This window comes from Stenella coeruleoalba (genome assembly GCF_951394435.1).
Source record: "Stenella coeruleoalba genome assembly, chromosome: 2".
NCBI classification, from domain to species: Eukaryota; Metazoa; Chordata; class Mammalia; order Artiodactyla; family Delphinidae; genus Stenella; species Stenella coeruleoalba.
The window spans coordinates 52,392,557-52,408,048 of NC_137147.1; the positions used below are offsets into that span (position 1 = coordinate 52,392,557).

A 15,492-nucleotide genomic window follows, 5' to 3' on the forward strand; every position below is an offset into this window, starting at 1 on the left:
TTGAGGAATTGGTCCCCTATTTCCCAGAAATGATTATAGATTGATTAGCTTTTCATCAAATGACCTGGTCATATCTTAGTAATTAAAGATCTTAGCACTTTATTTGAGGTTTTGACTATTATAATATCTCCTTTCTTATTACAGAAAAAAGCAAGTTCTTCTCAGTCTACTTCAGATTCCTAGCTTGCTAAAATGTTAACATAATTCGAGTCACTAGCAAGCAGAATTATCTTGGTCCTGTTTTCTTATTTAGTTGTCTCAAAGAAAACAAGTTTTTCACATGCGAGACTTTACGTAATTAGTCAGTGACCGTCGTTCATTTCTGTATTGCAGTACGTGAGAAACACATACAATAAGTCAGGAAAGGGAGGTTAAACTCAGAAAAAAGATATGCTTTCACACCTTTTCCCAAAAATGTCAGTAAAAAATTGTCTTGTTGCTATAGATTTATATTAATGATTCTAGAAAATATTTTACTGTAAGCTCAAGTTAGCAAACCAAATTATGTGAAGATCATAGCAATTCAAGATACCTGAAAACTAAACTTAAGCGAATGCTACATAACCCCTTAAGCAACCCCAGCTTAAGGTCCCCTTCACTTATCTGTTTATGAGGCGGCAAGTATTTATTTGCAACTGGCCTTGTAGCTTGTGTAGCAGAGAAAATATGAATGCCACTCAAAGAATGATTTTCTCTTTCGCTCTTTCATCTTACACTTTGTGTTCCACTGAATCCCTCGGAGGCTATTCTTGTGCCATAGCAACACCTGCTGGGAGAGGGAAGTTGGAACAGCCATAACTGTTGCCTGCCAAACCTGTTTTCCTGATTGAATGGCACTGCATGTCCTCCATCTTCTAATACTAAACTCTCCAGAGTTGCTTCGCTTCAGGATTCTGCATCTCCCCATATGTTTCAAATGACTAACAATACCACTGTAATAAGATTTTCTATAACTCTTTAAAAAATAAGCGTTGTGCATGTGTGTATGTATGGGTGTGTGTGTGCATGCACATGTCCCCTAAGAATTTCAAAATGCAAACACCGTGCTATTTTAACCTCATGTTTGTTTTTAATACATGCTTTCTTCTTTATAGCTAGATTTGTAAAACATTGTCAATCCTGTTTTATTAGCATCTCCTCATTTATTATAGGTGAGTCAGTAAAAAAAAGTGTGTATGTCAGTGCAGAAAAGGCAGTTTTTATTTACAGAGTATGATAAGAGATGTATTTATGCTTATTCATATTATGGACAAAAACAGTAAGCTTACCATATGGTATGATGGCATGTTGAAAAATAAGTGCCTATTTCATACATGATTTACCCACAAGACTGTGAGTAATACAAGTCTTAGAATATGGGTCCAAATGGACATTCTGTTGTAGAGCTAACTAGCCTTTCTTTAAAATTGATGATAGAGGAAAGCCATAGCATGGACAAATTACTCAATACTACCAAATACTTCCAATATTTTACCTCTCTGTTTCATTATTATGCCCAAATTAAAATCTAGTATATGTGCTAACTTTATGGAAACCTATGGTTTTTGTGTTTTTTTAAACTAAAAATAGAGTTGATATGTGAAAATGATCTTGAAATTTATATACTTTATAATTAAGCCTTTGATAATCAAGAGGTGATTATTCATCAATAGTTTTCTTACTTTGGTTGCTTAGTAACCTTGATTGGTGCTCCATCAATTAATCATGAATTTATTAAGCACCTCTGAAATATTTTAAAATATCACATGGTGTGGGAGCTATTTTCTGAGGAACTAGATAAAGCCTAGCACTGACCTCAGAATGTTTTGGCTACTTATGTAAAAGAGTAGACATTTTGTCGTGACATAGATAGAATAAATCAGATACACTATAATTCAGAGACATGGAGGATGAATAAAAGATACAGAAATCAGGAGACTTAAGAGAACAGGAAGTTTCAGTTGGGTCTTAGAAGAATGGGAAATCATTGGATGGGTATTATGACGGGAAAGTCATTCCTGGAGTGAAGGAAGGAAGGCAAGGCGTAGGAAATGAGCCAAGTGTTAAACAGACCAAGAGACCTATCAAAATTGAATAGCGAGATTTTCACAGAAGCACTATGGCTTAATAAGGGTTGGCAGGTAAAATGGAAAATAAGCAATGGGATTTAGACGTTCTAGAAAATGGGGAGCTACTAAAGCTATTTGATTGGTAGAATAATAGGATTTTTAAGAGAGATTAATTCAGAAATGGTAAGATTTTTTTAGGACGAGGAAGAAGCATTTGTCAATTAGATTTTAGTGATCCATTTATATGGGGGAAGATAATTCAGAAGGAAGTGCAGCAATGCAATATATTATTATATTAACCTTTGGCTCAGGGAAGTTCTGCATATTTTAAAACGACAACAATTGCAAAAATACTCTATGTGCTGCATATCATATAAATCACCATATTGTCTCTGTGTTTTTACAAAACAGGAAGTATCCATTGGCAACCTTTATTTCTTTCATGAGAAATGAGCTCTAGAGTGTCTCTGTCTTTCATCAAATATTGTTACCCGTCATGGTCTCTAAAAGAAAGCAAATATGAGCAAATCCATTAGTAAATGAGGGCTCTTTAGCATGTTGGATTTCTTTTGTCACCTTGAATATTTTTCAAGCACATCTTACTATACATTTTAATTGACATATAATTATTAAGAAAATGGGTCAAGCTTATTAGTTTAAAAAGTATTTTGGGGATTTGGATTAGAATTATTTTTAAGTTGAAGGGAATTCTCAAATTTACCTTATATCATCATATGAATATTTCTCAATGACCACTTATTCTTAAAAATTCCATGTATTAAGGCAGTTATTCCAAATCTTAGTGTGTGCTCATCAAATCAGCTATGAGGTGCATGAGAATTAGAATAGTTCCACTATTAGTGTATGGAGGTTTTAAAATACAGATTACAGTATTGATATTATTCTCACTTACATTGAAGATACTTAATTGAATGGAAGAGAATTGAGTGGAGTTACAAGATGCTGACAATTTCACTTAACCAAAGGCTTATCTTACTTATCCCATAGTCCATTATGAGAAGGTATTACTGATGTGCCATTGATAGTGGTTGCAGTTGCAAACTATTCAGTTCTTTGCTTCCATGTAAAATTATTTTGTGATTTTTCAAAACCTCGAAATCTGACTATATCCATGTACAAGTCTCATGCTTACAAAGCTAATCTGTAATGTGTTGGAAAAAACAATTGAGAACTGCTGACTCGGACACTGAGAAAGCACTCAAGTGTGATAGAGGTATCTTTCCTTTAAAACTATGTGGTGTGCAATAAGGATATAGCTAAGCTTGGAGTTTCAATCAGTAGATCACCAAGGATGAAACTCACATCAAGTCTATAATAAATTTTTTTACCTCACCTGTTGTTTTTGAAGGCTAAATAATACAATAAATTTGGTTCATTTGGATTAGTTGAGTCTACAAATTCACTATTTACTTGAGTCTTAACTTTTTTACATGTGTGTATATATACATTGTCAGCATGAGAATTCTTGAATTCTGACTTCTGGGGTTCACTTTCATAAACAATATTTTTGGTCTTATTTACTTATGCTTTAAATGTAGATTATATATTCTACTCTAGAACATACATATGTGCTATAAACTACTTCTCCCCCTAAATTCAAATATGATTGAATTAGTGCCATACTTATTTTAAGATTCTTGAAAATATGAGTCTGGTTGTCCTTCTGGAGACAATTCTACTTATTACTTAGTTTATTATAAAAAATTATAATGTATTAAAAGAAGTATATCTTTTGTTTAAACATCTACTATTAAAGTGCACTGTGCATATTTACATATTTAAACCAATAAGTTCATAATAAGCATATTCTTATGTGTTTGTTTCAAACAGCATGATATTTTCTCATGTAGTTGAGATGAACTAACCTTCCCCTGTATTCTTTTGAGTAGGAAAAATAAGCCAGCCATTTTCTGAGTAAAAACTGAAGATTAAATTTCCTCACCTTCCTTCCCAATGAAGAAATGGAAGCATTTTTATTTTCTATACTTACTTTATTTTACAGTCTGTGATACAGTGGAAAAGTTGACAGAGAACCAGTTTGTTCATATTACTTGTCTATTTTTTTTTATGTTTGGAATGAGAAGTTTTGGTGCCATACCATGTTTTTTAAGTTTCTCCGATTATAGCATCTCCTACAGTAGCATTTCAGGTAAGAAAAATCAAAGCAAGGACAGTGTATAGACTATATGTCAAAGAATGTATCTTTGTGTTTTTATTAGGAGGGACTTTTTTCTAGCAAATGCATTATGAGTAAATCTCACAAGTTGCAGACATTTCAAATTTTTCTACTTAATTTAACATTTTCATTGTGAGACAATATTTTAAGAAAAAATAATTTAGTTGATTAGAGAAAGAGCATAAAAACATCATGACAAAATTAAATGTCATGTCCTCAAATTGGCTCTTTTGTTTGTTTTCTGTTCGTTTGTTTTTTAAATTTACAACTTACCTATCCAAATCTTAAATGAAAGGAGAAAGAAAAGGAAAACTATACGAATCCTTTTTTTACTCTCTTATCTCTCACACACCTTCACAGATTTGAAGATCTATTGCATCTGAAATCTATACTAACAATATATTTTAGAGGAGATTCTGCTAGCTGTATGGATTGCTAATTATATAGAATTATTACTTTACATTGTTATTTATTACCTTTTTAAAATGTTCATGATTTTTATCTATTACATTTATTTCTTTTATATTCACAGATTTATATCTTTTTCCCTTCTTACCCTCTTGCCCTCTCTTCCCCTCTTCCTTCCTCAATTATTTCATGACTTCCTGGTCTGTGCCATCCAGGAAAGCAGGGCATTAGGCTTTAGAGATAGAGTTAGACACTCTGTGCCTTCAAGGAGCTATCTGGTCAGGGATATAGACATGGAAGAAGATACAGGGTGAAGCTTCGAGTACCTGTTAAATGGGTATACAACATAATATGTGGTCAAGAAGAGTGAGCAACAAACTCAGCCTAGGGGTAGGCAAAGTATCATCACATAAGTGGTAACTTTGAACTGAATCTCAACACACGGGGCAGGTAGGGGGTGCTAGAAGACAAGGGCCTGACTTGCCAAATACAGGAAAGAACTGCAAGGGCACTGAGGTTCACTAGTCAGTGAAATTGTAAGTGATGAGTGTTGTAGGAGTGAGTGATTCTAGAGGAGCACTTCTAAGACTATGTTTCTAGAATACCATGTCTAGAGTGATATACTTGTTGTTATTAAAAAGTGGAGTTTTCATCAAATGAGCTTTGGATAATAGATTGCATTAACATTTTAATTTTCTCTGGGCTTCTTGAAGACTATAATATGCTAATATGCATAGCACATATTATAGAAGAATGAAAAATGAACAATATACCAAAAAAAAATTACCAATAATCCCACACTCAGGGAGAACCACTGTTAGTGTTTTGGTATAGTTCCTTCTGGGCTTTCTTTTCCTCTACATTTTTCCCCATGTAAATCTTGTTCTCTTCCATAAATCAGTGCTCAACTGCCTCACTGTCTTAATTTGTACATTTGGTATAAACATTTTTACTGAGTTCCTATCATGTGTAAAATAGAGTGTGGGATGCTGCAAGTATAAAGATGAATCATGTATATTCTCCGTTTAAGAAACTCTCTGTTATCAGTCATTAGCATATGTCTTTTTTTATATAAAAATGTGATACTGTACATACTTCTCAGTAACATGTTTTACTCACTTTTTAATAGTAGTTGTAGCTATTCATGCTATTCACTAGCATGTTTTTCTTGCTTAACAATATAAATATCTTTGTCAATAAATGTGGGTCTATTACATCATCATTTTAAAAGGCTGCATCATAATCTATTATGTGACTGTACCACGATTTTTTTTAGTTAATCTGTCAGGCTGTTTTCAATTATTATTTTTTTTAATTAAAGCAGTATTATGATGAGCACACTCATTGAGGATTGAAGTTTTTCATAGTTACAGGAACATGATTTTATTTATGTTGATAAAGTTTATGACACAGAAGCAGGAGGCCTGGAAGAATTAAACTGGCAGCAGAAAGACCACTTAGGACACTGTCACAAGAAGAGATAAGGATGACTTATACTAAGAAAGCTACCTGTAGCCATAAGAAGAAATAGGCTGTTATGAGAGATATTTTTGATAGAGAAACCAAAGCTGCTGATTGGAAGTGGTGAGTTAGAAGATGGTGAAACAAAGAAAAGTCTATTGTTTTTAATTAGCAGATCAAGTGTCCTGATAATTAACTAACAACTATGTCAAGAAATAAATAATGCTTAGGTTTGGGGATTTGCAAGACTTTTGGAAAATAGTAGTAGGCTGCAATCATCGACTGGAAGAACCTTGGGGTAAAGTTACAGTTCACATTATAAACATGCAAAACAGAGAGATATTCATGAGAACAAACAAAATCTCCTGACAGAAAAATTATGATAATAATTTAGAGCATTCTAGAGAATGGAAAATTTAATGTGGAGAGAGAGAGAAGTCTATAAAAACTATGATAAGTTTTAAGACCTTCTTGTCCAAGAAAGTTGCAAAGAAAGGGTTAACTCTGAAATCAAGATTTAAAAAGCCTCATGGAAGAGATGGAAAATAAACTTTATTTTAATTAGGCTTCGGTGTTTATTTTAAAATGAGCAAATTTATTAAAAAATCAACTTGTAACTTACCTAGATTGAAACTGAGGTTTACATTTCTATAATTTTGATTACATCGGGACAAAAGTTTATCTAACAAATGAATAACATACATTAACAAGGGAGTTTTTGAACTATCTAGCATGATAAACTTAAAAAATATAGCTAGTCAAGGATCTGTTTTTGTTAGACTGGCCTAATGTAATAAGATCTTTGAATATTCATCTTATTAAGTTAGAAAATAGATACTTATTATTAGCCCCACTCCTATCTTTAACTTTTTACTGTTCCTATAGTCAGAACATTAATAACCTTGGAGCTGGTAAAGTATAAATTCTTAGTTTCAAAAGTGAAGAAATTTATACTCAGTGCTTAAGCTTGGCTAAGGTCATGTGGTTTGTTTTTGGAAGAGATGAAATCTTCCAATTTCAAATAACAACATTCCATTAAATAATCTTTTAATGTATAATTTCTTTTCATTTATTTCACATAAATGTATCATAATTTGGATATTTATTTGGAGTGGTATATCTTATAAGAAGTTTTGACTTGTATACGGGAATTATTCTCATACAGGTAGATACAGATATTTAAAATAGACATATAAGATGTAAGACAGATAGATAAGGTAATTTGCAACATATGTGTTATTTACTCCCTCGCATTTCTACCTTGACTCTTTTTTATTGTCCCTGAAACAGTAACCAAGAGATGGGCAGGTAAAACTGGTCCAGTTTGTCCATAAGAACAGACTAATTATGAGCAAGAGTCCAGTACTAACTCAAGTTATTCATTCCAGACACCATACTTTACTGGAGCCTGCTTCAGGGTTCATATCTCTGCATTGGCCACCTGCTATAAATTGGCCTCAATTTGAGTTCTGTTCAAAGTATTTATCCTCTCATTCTCAGTGTTCTCATTTGTTAAATTTTAATATTAAATATTTGATCCTAGGATTGTCATGAGAATTAATGAAAATGTAAAATCCCTAACTATGCCTGGCACACAATAGGAGCATAATTAATGTTAAATGCTGAGGTTATTGCTGTTATTCTGTGTCCTTTCTAATGGAGGGTGAATAAATATTGCAGCTTCTTTCAATCCTATTGTTACTAGATGATGCTTATTTAGAATTGCATCATTCCCTGGTGGTTCACTTCAAAAAGAACAAATTATTTAACTAAATTATTTAGTTGTTTATATTTACAAGAGTAAATTATCTAATCATGGAGATTTTAAAAATGCAGCCATTTTTAAACATGTTTTTTGTTAATGCCAGTTCCTAGAATATATATATATCTGCTTCAAGAAGGTAGTGGTTAGTGTTTCATATTTTCTGATTTCTAAGATGCTAAAATTATTTACTTTGTTTTTTTTAATTAGAAGTAAATGAAGGAATTAAATGAAAAAGACATGAAGATATTTAAATAGCAAGATAACTAATTCTCATATCACTTCGTACTTAAATTTATTTTTCTCTGTGTAATAAAGAGAAACAACATTTCAATATTAGTTGAAAAGTACTTTAAAAATTAATTATATTTGTTTTTGTTCCTGGGCACTGGAGCACAGTAATGCTAGAAGGGAGAATAAAACCTTTGCCTTTTTTGTCCATATTCTGTATTAACTCCAAAGAGGGGAAGCATATGACATTTATCACAATGATAGAATTATTCATATATTTCTGGTTATTCTTATTCTGCCCTTCTAGTTTAGCCCGTGCTTTTTTGATAGATGTCCTATTGCATAAATACTTTTGAATTCATACACATTTGTATGAGAAGTAAAAGTCTTCCAGTGGAACAGGTGATACGGTTTGTAGGAAAACTCATTGAGTAGTACTTGCCTCTTATTCATTTTTCACCAAACCCTAACATAAATATATTCCAGCACAGTAAGGTAAGTTCCTGTAAAATCAATCTAATTTTCTCATAAATATCTTCAGAAATTAGCTTTACTTGAGAAAATTAAATTCTTAGATTATTGAAATATATTTTTGAAAACTCACTTAAAATTAATTTTACAGAAATAGTGGCAGCATCATGACAGACTATGTACAGTGATCTCAAAATCTTAAAGTGAAGTCATTTGAAATTAAAATGTCAAAAAATATTAAAAGTCAAAAAGAACAATACACTGGATTGTCAGAGTGTGGCATTGTAGTCAGTTGTTCCATTTCATTTCCTCGAGGGAGAGAACGAATCCTAAACCTTAGTAGTTTGGCAACAGTTTCTAAACCAAATTTAGAACTTCTGGTTTTATATCAGAGGTTCTTCTTTTTCTCTTTCCTGTTGCATTCACTGTGCCTGCTAAGTCTATAATGTCTCTTATCCCTTTCTTATACCATCCTTGGATAAGAGATAACAGCATAGGAAGCAGAAGACTGAAAAGCTAAATCTTACCTCAGCAAGTAGGATCACTCTTCTGTGAAATGCAGATCTTAAAGACCCAGTTAATGGCTGATAATGACAAGTCATTGAGTAGATTGTTCTTATGTTGACCATTCGAGTTCCAATGTAATGCTTTATTTTGCTAATGTTTGAAGACCTCATTTGAGAAAGTTCTACGAAAACAATTTAGAATTATTTTAAGTGAGGGTAAGTGCCACCCATCCCCAAGGTCTCTGTAATTTTTGTCATCTGAATTGTCACACATCTTCAACCAGCAGAAGTTGTTTCCTTATGATTTTCTGTGTTTGAATATGCTTTACCAGTACATACTAACCTTGAAAAATTTTCTTTTTCCCATTTCAAGTTCCACCCAATCTGACTGTTCCACAGGAAAAATCACCTTTGGTCACCAGAGAAGGAGACACAATAGAACTGCAGTGTCAAGTAACTGGAAAACCTAAACCCATCATCCTTTGGTCTAGAGCGGATAAAGAAGTTGCAATGCCTGATGGGTCAATGCAAATGGAGAGTTATGATGGAACACTGAGGATTGTGAATGTATCTAGGGAAATGTCAGGAATGTACCGATGTCAGACCAGCCAGTACAATGGATTTAATGTGAAACCAAGAGAAGCCTTGGTGCAGCTCATCGTGCAGTGTAAGTACATTTTTTTCTATGTATTTCGAGATTGGGGGGGACAAGGGAAGAAAATGAGGTGATTTTTGGAGTTGGATTAGTAAACAATATTTCTACATTATTGCTACCCAATTTAAACTATAATTTCCCTAAATCTGCCTATTATTTGAACTAATACACACTAATGGAAAAGAATTGTATTAGTATGTGTGTGATGATTATGATGGTGTTATGTCATTGGTTAATGCCAAAGAATCAACAAGCCTAATGGTTAAATACTGGCCATGTGCAATGAAGCAAAATGGAGATTGGAAGTAATTGCTAATTCAGATTATAATACTCTTTTGTTTTCATAGTTTATGTTTCTGCTTCAGCAATTGCGTGCCCTTTGCCCAAATTATCCACCTATTTCAAGGCATACCTTTGCTTAAATTGTGGAGACATAATCATTGCAATGCTGTGTGCAATCTGAAGTTGTAAGAGTAGATTACATAATTATCTAGTAATATATAGATAATTCAGGCAGATATTAGGAGCTAAAGTTTTGCTTGACTTTCTCCACAGATAATTGTTTAACTGTGAGAGCTGAATATGATAGATTTTTAACTATTTTCAATGAAATCACTGTTAGAGTTCTAACAAAAAAAAATGCAGACATACTGCGCTTTGTATTTGCTTTTAGTATTAAAAATACCTAAATTCATGATATTAAGAAGTTTAACAATGTCACTGGTGTTGGGTTATTAGAGGATGATGCCCTGGTATTTTGGATAGCAGGTAGTGTGGATATTGTTAGAGAGAAGAAGCAAACGAAACACAATCTGTTCAAACTCCAGGAGTGTTGCTGAACGGTTTAGTTGATGTATTATTTGTTAACTACATGGTGGCAAAGCCTTCAAGAAAAAGAATGAAGTAGATGAAACTATACACTTCAATAAACAATGATGTTGTTTTCTTTCTGTGGTTCTTCTGTAACTTGGAAAATAGCAATTAGTCCAAAATGTCTATTTTTATATAAGACTTAAGGATGCTGGCAGATTAGATGATCTGACTTTAAATTTGGAAGGATAATTGAGATATGGAAGGATTATGTTTGGGGCAGGTAACAACACATGGGCTTATGTATGAGGAGTATGAGTGGTGAGAGGAGCAGTGTTCTGGGTGCTGCTTAACCATTCCCTGTCCCTGTTCTTTAGAAACTCAGATTTCAGTCTGCTGTTTATCCTATAAATATGCAAACTTCTATTTGTCAAATATCTTGGCTGATTTCCAACTGATTACTAGTTTTAGCTCTAAAGAATGCAGCTTTTAGGTGGCAAGTTCCATTCCACAGTTTAACATTACATTTTTTCCTCACTGGCCTTTATACTCATGATAATAAGCTCATGGGTAGGAGGTTCACGTGAAAACAGGTTTCAGAAAGAAAAAAACAATTTTTTTTTAACGAAACCTCTCCTTAATTCTCCAGAAAATAAGAGACACACTCAGGTAACCACAGAGGAAATTGATACAGTTTGGAGCACCTCATTCGTATTGGTAATCACAGGATTGTGTGCTTCCTCCAGAGTTATGCACCAAGCTTCAGTGTTCCTAAAGCCACAGGGCAATTCGTTTTCACCCTGCTCACACTCTCTGGGGAAGCTGTGAAACCCACTGGCTCTAGGGAATTTTAAATTGAAGGTTCAAAACCAGGATCTCTTATCTCCATAGAATATACTAACTTCCAGGATTCTATTGACAACCTAAATTTCCTTTTTTTTTTCTTCCTAATAAATTTCATAGATAATAAGTTCAGCACAAGATCTTAAAATTCAATCCTATAATAGCACATGAAGATAAATAGACACAGTTGTCTCTAGTGTCACAAGGATGTAATTGACTGAAAGCCATCAACAGACATAGGCAAAGCCGAGTTCATTTAATGTAGAGAAAAAGATCTGCATCCCAAGGTGACTTTGCAGAGCAGGGGGTATAATCTAACAGCACTTCGTCTCAGAGGCAACTTCCCTGGCCTACCCAGAAAGGTGGCTGGATGCCATCAGTCTTGACAGTTTCAGATAAGGATGCCATCATGTCTTTCAAAAAGCTTAATTTCATGTATTCCCAACTCTTCTGAAGAATCTAGTTATGTGTCTGAGCATTTGCCAGGTACAAAAACTGATAAGAACTCCAGAATATTTCTGAGTCAAGCATTCATTTTCCAGGCACATAATCCCTGCTAGCAGGTCCAGCTTGCAAGCCTACCTAAGCCTTATTCCTGCAAAACTAGCCATGTAGGAATCCTGATACATTTTTAAAATCATAAATATTTTAACTTTTATGGTGACTTCTTAAAAGTATGAAAATAATATGGTATTTGTGCTTAACTGGGGTAGCCATGCTACAAGTGAGGATTCATATAGAATATAAAATATTAACTTATTTTCATACACACATGCACACAAAATATACATATATATGTGCACGTGTTTATGTCATCCTCAGCAATTAGTTACATCGTTGCATAACAAGCTATGCTTTATATATTTTGTATTCCCAGCATAATATATTTTACATTATAGCTATTCAGAAAATGTGTTGAGTAAATATGTTATGATAACAAATGTAATAAGAATATATATATACACACACACACATACATTTTGCTTCTTGCATAACTAGTTCTTATTATTTAGGTTTCAGGAGTATCTGAGGACTTGTTGCATAACAGTTGTTTTTCTTTTTTTTTAAATCTTTCCTGGAGTATAATCACTTTAAAATGGTGTGTTAGTTTCTGCTTTATAACAAAGTGTCAGCTATACATATACATATACACCCAGATCTCCTCCCTCTTGAGTCTCCCTCCCACCCTCCCTATCCCACCCCTCTAAGTGGTCGCAAAGCACTGAGCTGATCTCCCTATACTATGAGGCTGCTTCCCACTAGCTATCTATTTTATATTTGGTAGTATATAATAAAGTCCATGCCACACTCTCACTTCGTCGCAGCTTACCCTTCCCCCTCCCCATGTCTTCAAGTCCATTCTTTACGTCTGCGTCTTTATTCCAGTCCAGCCCCTAGATTCTTCAGAACCTTTTTTTTTTTTTTAGATTCCACATATATGTGTTAGTATACAGTATTTGTTTTTCTCTTTCTAACTTACTTCCCTCTGTATGACAGACTCTAGGTCCATCCACCTCATTACATATAACTCAATTTTGTTTCATTTTATGGCTGAGTAATATTCCATTGTATATATGTGCCACATCTTCTTTACCCATTCATCTGTCGATGGACACTTAGGTTGCTTCCATGTCCTGGCTATTGTAAATAGAGCTGCAATGAACATTGTGGTACACGACTCTTTTTGAATTATAATTTTCCCAGGGTATATGCACAGTAGTGGGATTGCTGGGTTGCAAGATTTTTCTATTCTTAGTTTTTTAAGGAAACTCCATACTGTTCTCTATAGTGGCTGTATCAATTTACATTCCCACCAACAGTGAAAGAGCGTTCCCTTTTCAACACACACTCTCCAGCATTTATTGTTTCTAGATTTTTTTGATGATGGCTCTTCTGACTGGTGTGAGATGATATCTCATTGCATTTTGATTTGCATTTCTCTAATGATTAGTGATGCTGAGCATTCTTTCACCTGTTTGTGGGCAATCTGTATATCTTCTTTAGAGAAATGTACATGTAGGTCTTCTGCCCATTTTTGGATACTTTTTTTTTTTTTTGATATTGTGTTGCATGAGCTGCTTATAAGTTTTGGAGATTAAACCTTTGTCAAAGTTGCTTCATTTGCAAATATTTTCTCCCATTCTGAGGGTTCTCTTTTCATCTTGTTATGTGCATCTTGTTGCTGTGCAAAAGCTTGTAAGTTTCATTAGGTCCCATTTGTTTATTTTTGTTTTTATTTCCATTACTCTAGGAGGTGGGTCAAAAAGGATCTTGGTGTGATTTATGTCATAGAGTGTTCTGCCTATGTTTTCCTCTAAGAGTTTTATAGCATCTGGCCTTATATTTAGCTCTTTAATCCATTTTGAGTTTATTTTTGTGTATGGTGTTAGGGAGTGTTCTAATTTCATTCTTTACTTGTAGCTGTGCAATTTCCCCAGCACCACTTATTGAAGAGGCTGTCTTTTCTCCATTGTATATTCTCGCCTCCTTTATCAAAAATAAGGTGACCATATGTCTGTGGGTTTATCTCTGGGCTTTCTATCCTGTTCCATTGATCTATCTTTCTGTTTTTGTGCCAGTACCATACTGTCTTGATTACTGTAGCTTTGTAGTATAGTCTGAAGTCAGGGAGCCTGATACCTCCAGCTCCGTTTTTCTTTCTCAAGATTGCTTTGCCTATTCGGGGCCTTATGTGTTTCCATACAAACTGTGAAATTTTTGTTCTACTTCTATGAAAAATGCCATTGGTACTTTGATAGGGATTGCATTGAATGTGTAGATTGGTTTGGGTAGTATAGTCATTTTCACAATGTTGATTCTTCCAATCCAAGAACATATCATATCTCTCCATCTGTTTGTATCATCTTTAATTTTTTTCATCAGTGTCTTATAGTTTTCTGCATACAGTTCTTTTGTCTCCCTAGGAAGGTTTATTCCTAGGTATTTTATTCTTTTTGTTACTATGGTAAATGGGAGTGTTTCCTTAATTTCTCTTTCAGATTTTTTCATCATTAATGTATAGGAATGCAAGAGATTTCTGTGCATTAATTTTGTGTCCTGCAACTTTACCAAATTCATTGATTAGCTCTAGTAGTTTTCTGGTGGCATCTTTAGGATTCTCTATGTATAGTATCACGTCATCTGCAGACAGTGACAGTTTTACTTCTTCTTTTCTAATTTGTATTCCTTTTATTTCTTTTTCTTCTCTGATTGCCATGACTAGGATTTCCAAAGCTGTGTTGAAAAACAGCGGTGACAGTGGACATCCTTGTCTTGTTCCTGATCATAGAGGCAGTGCTTTCTGTTTTTCACCATTAAGAATGATATTTGCTGTGGGTTTGCTGTGTATGGCCTTTATTATGTTGAGGTAGGTTCCCTCTATGCCCACTTTCTGGAGAGTTTTTATCATAAATGGGTGTTGAATTTTGTCAAAAGCTTTTTCTGCATCTATTGAGATGATCATATGGTTTTTATTCTTCAATTTGTTAATATGGTGTATCACATTGATTTGCATATATTGAAGAATCCTTGCATCCCTGGGATAAATCCCACTTGATCATGGTGTATGATCCTTTTAATATGTTGTTGGATTTTGTTTGCTAGTATTTTGTTGAGGATTCTTGCATCTATATTCATCAGTGATATTGGTCTGTAATTTTCTTTTTTTGTAGTATCTTTGTCTGGTTTTGGTATCAGGGTGTTGGTGGTCTCATAGAATGAGATTGGGAGTGTTCCTTCCTCTGCAATTTTTTGGAAGAGTTTGAGAAGGATAGGTTTTCGCTCTTCTCTAAATGTTTGACAGAATTCTCCTGTGAAGCCATCTGGTCCTGGGCTTTTGTTTGTTGGAAGATTTTTAATCACAGTTTCAATTTCAGTGCTTGTGATTGATCTGTTTATATTTTCTATTTCTTCCTGGTTCAGTCTTGGAAGGTTGTGGTTTTCTAAGAATTTGTCCATTTCTTCCAGGTTGTCTATTTTATTGGCATAGACTTGCTTGTAGTAATCTCTCATGATCCTTTGTATTTCTGCAGTGTCAGTTGTTACTTCCCTTTTTTCATTTCTAATTGTTGATTTGAGTCTTCTCCCTTTTCTTCTTGATG

At 33.8% G+C, this 15,492-nt stretch overlaps 1 protein-coding gene across 3 annotated transcripts in view; it reads left to right on the plus strand.

Moving 5' to 3' along the window:
- MDGA2 (MAM domain containing glycosylphosphatidylinositol anchor 2) overlaps positions 1 to 15,492 on the plus strand; it is a 310,614-nt gene that overhangs the window by 100,385 nt on the left and 194,737 nt on the right. For all 3 annotated transcript variants that reach the window (XM_079911897.1, XM_079911896.1, XM_079911898.1), the window contains one exon: positions 9,458 to 9,751. In XM_079911897.1, coding sequence (XP_079768023.1) covers positions 9,458 to 9,751 — 294 coding nt within the window. The remainder of the gene's footprint in view (positions 1 to 9,457; positions 9,752 to 15,492) is intronic.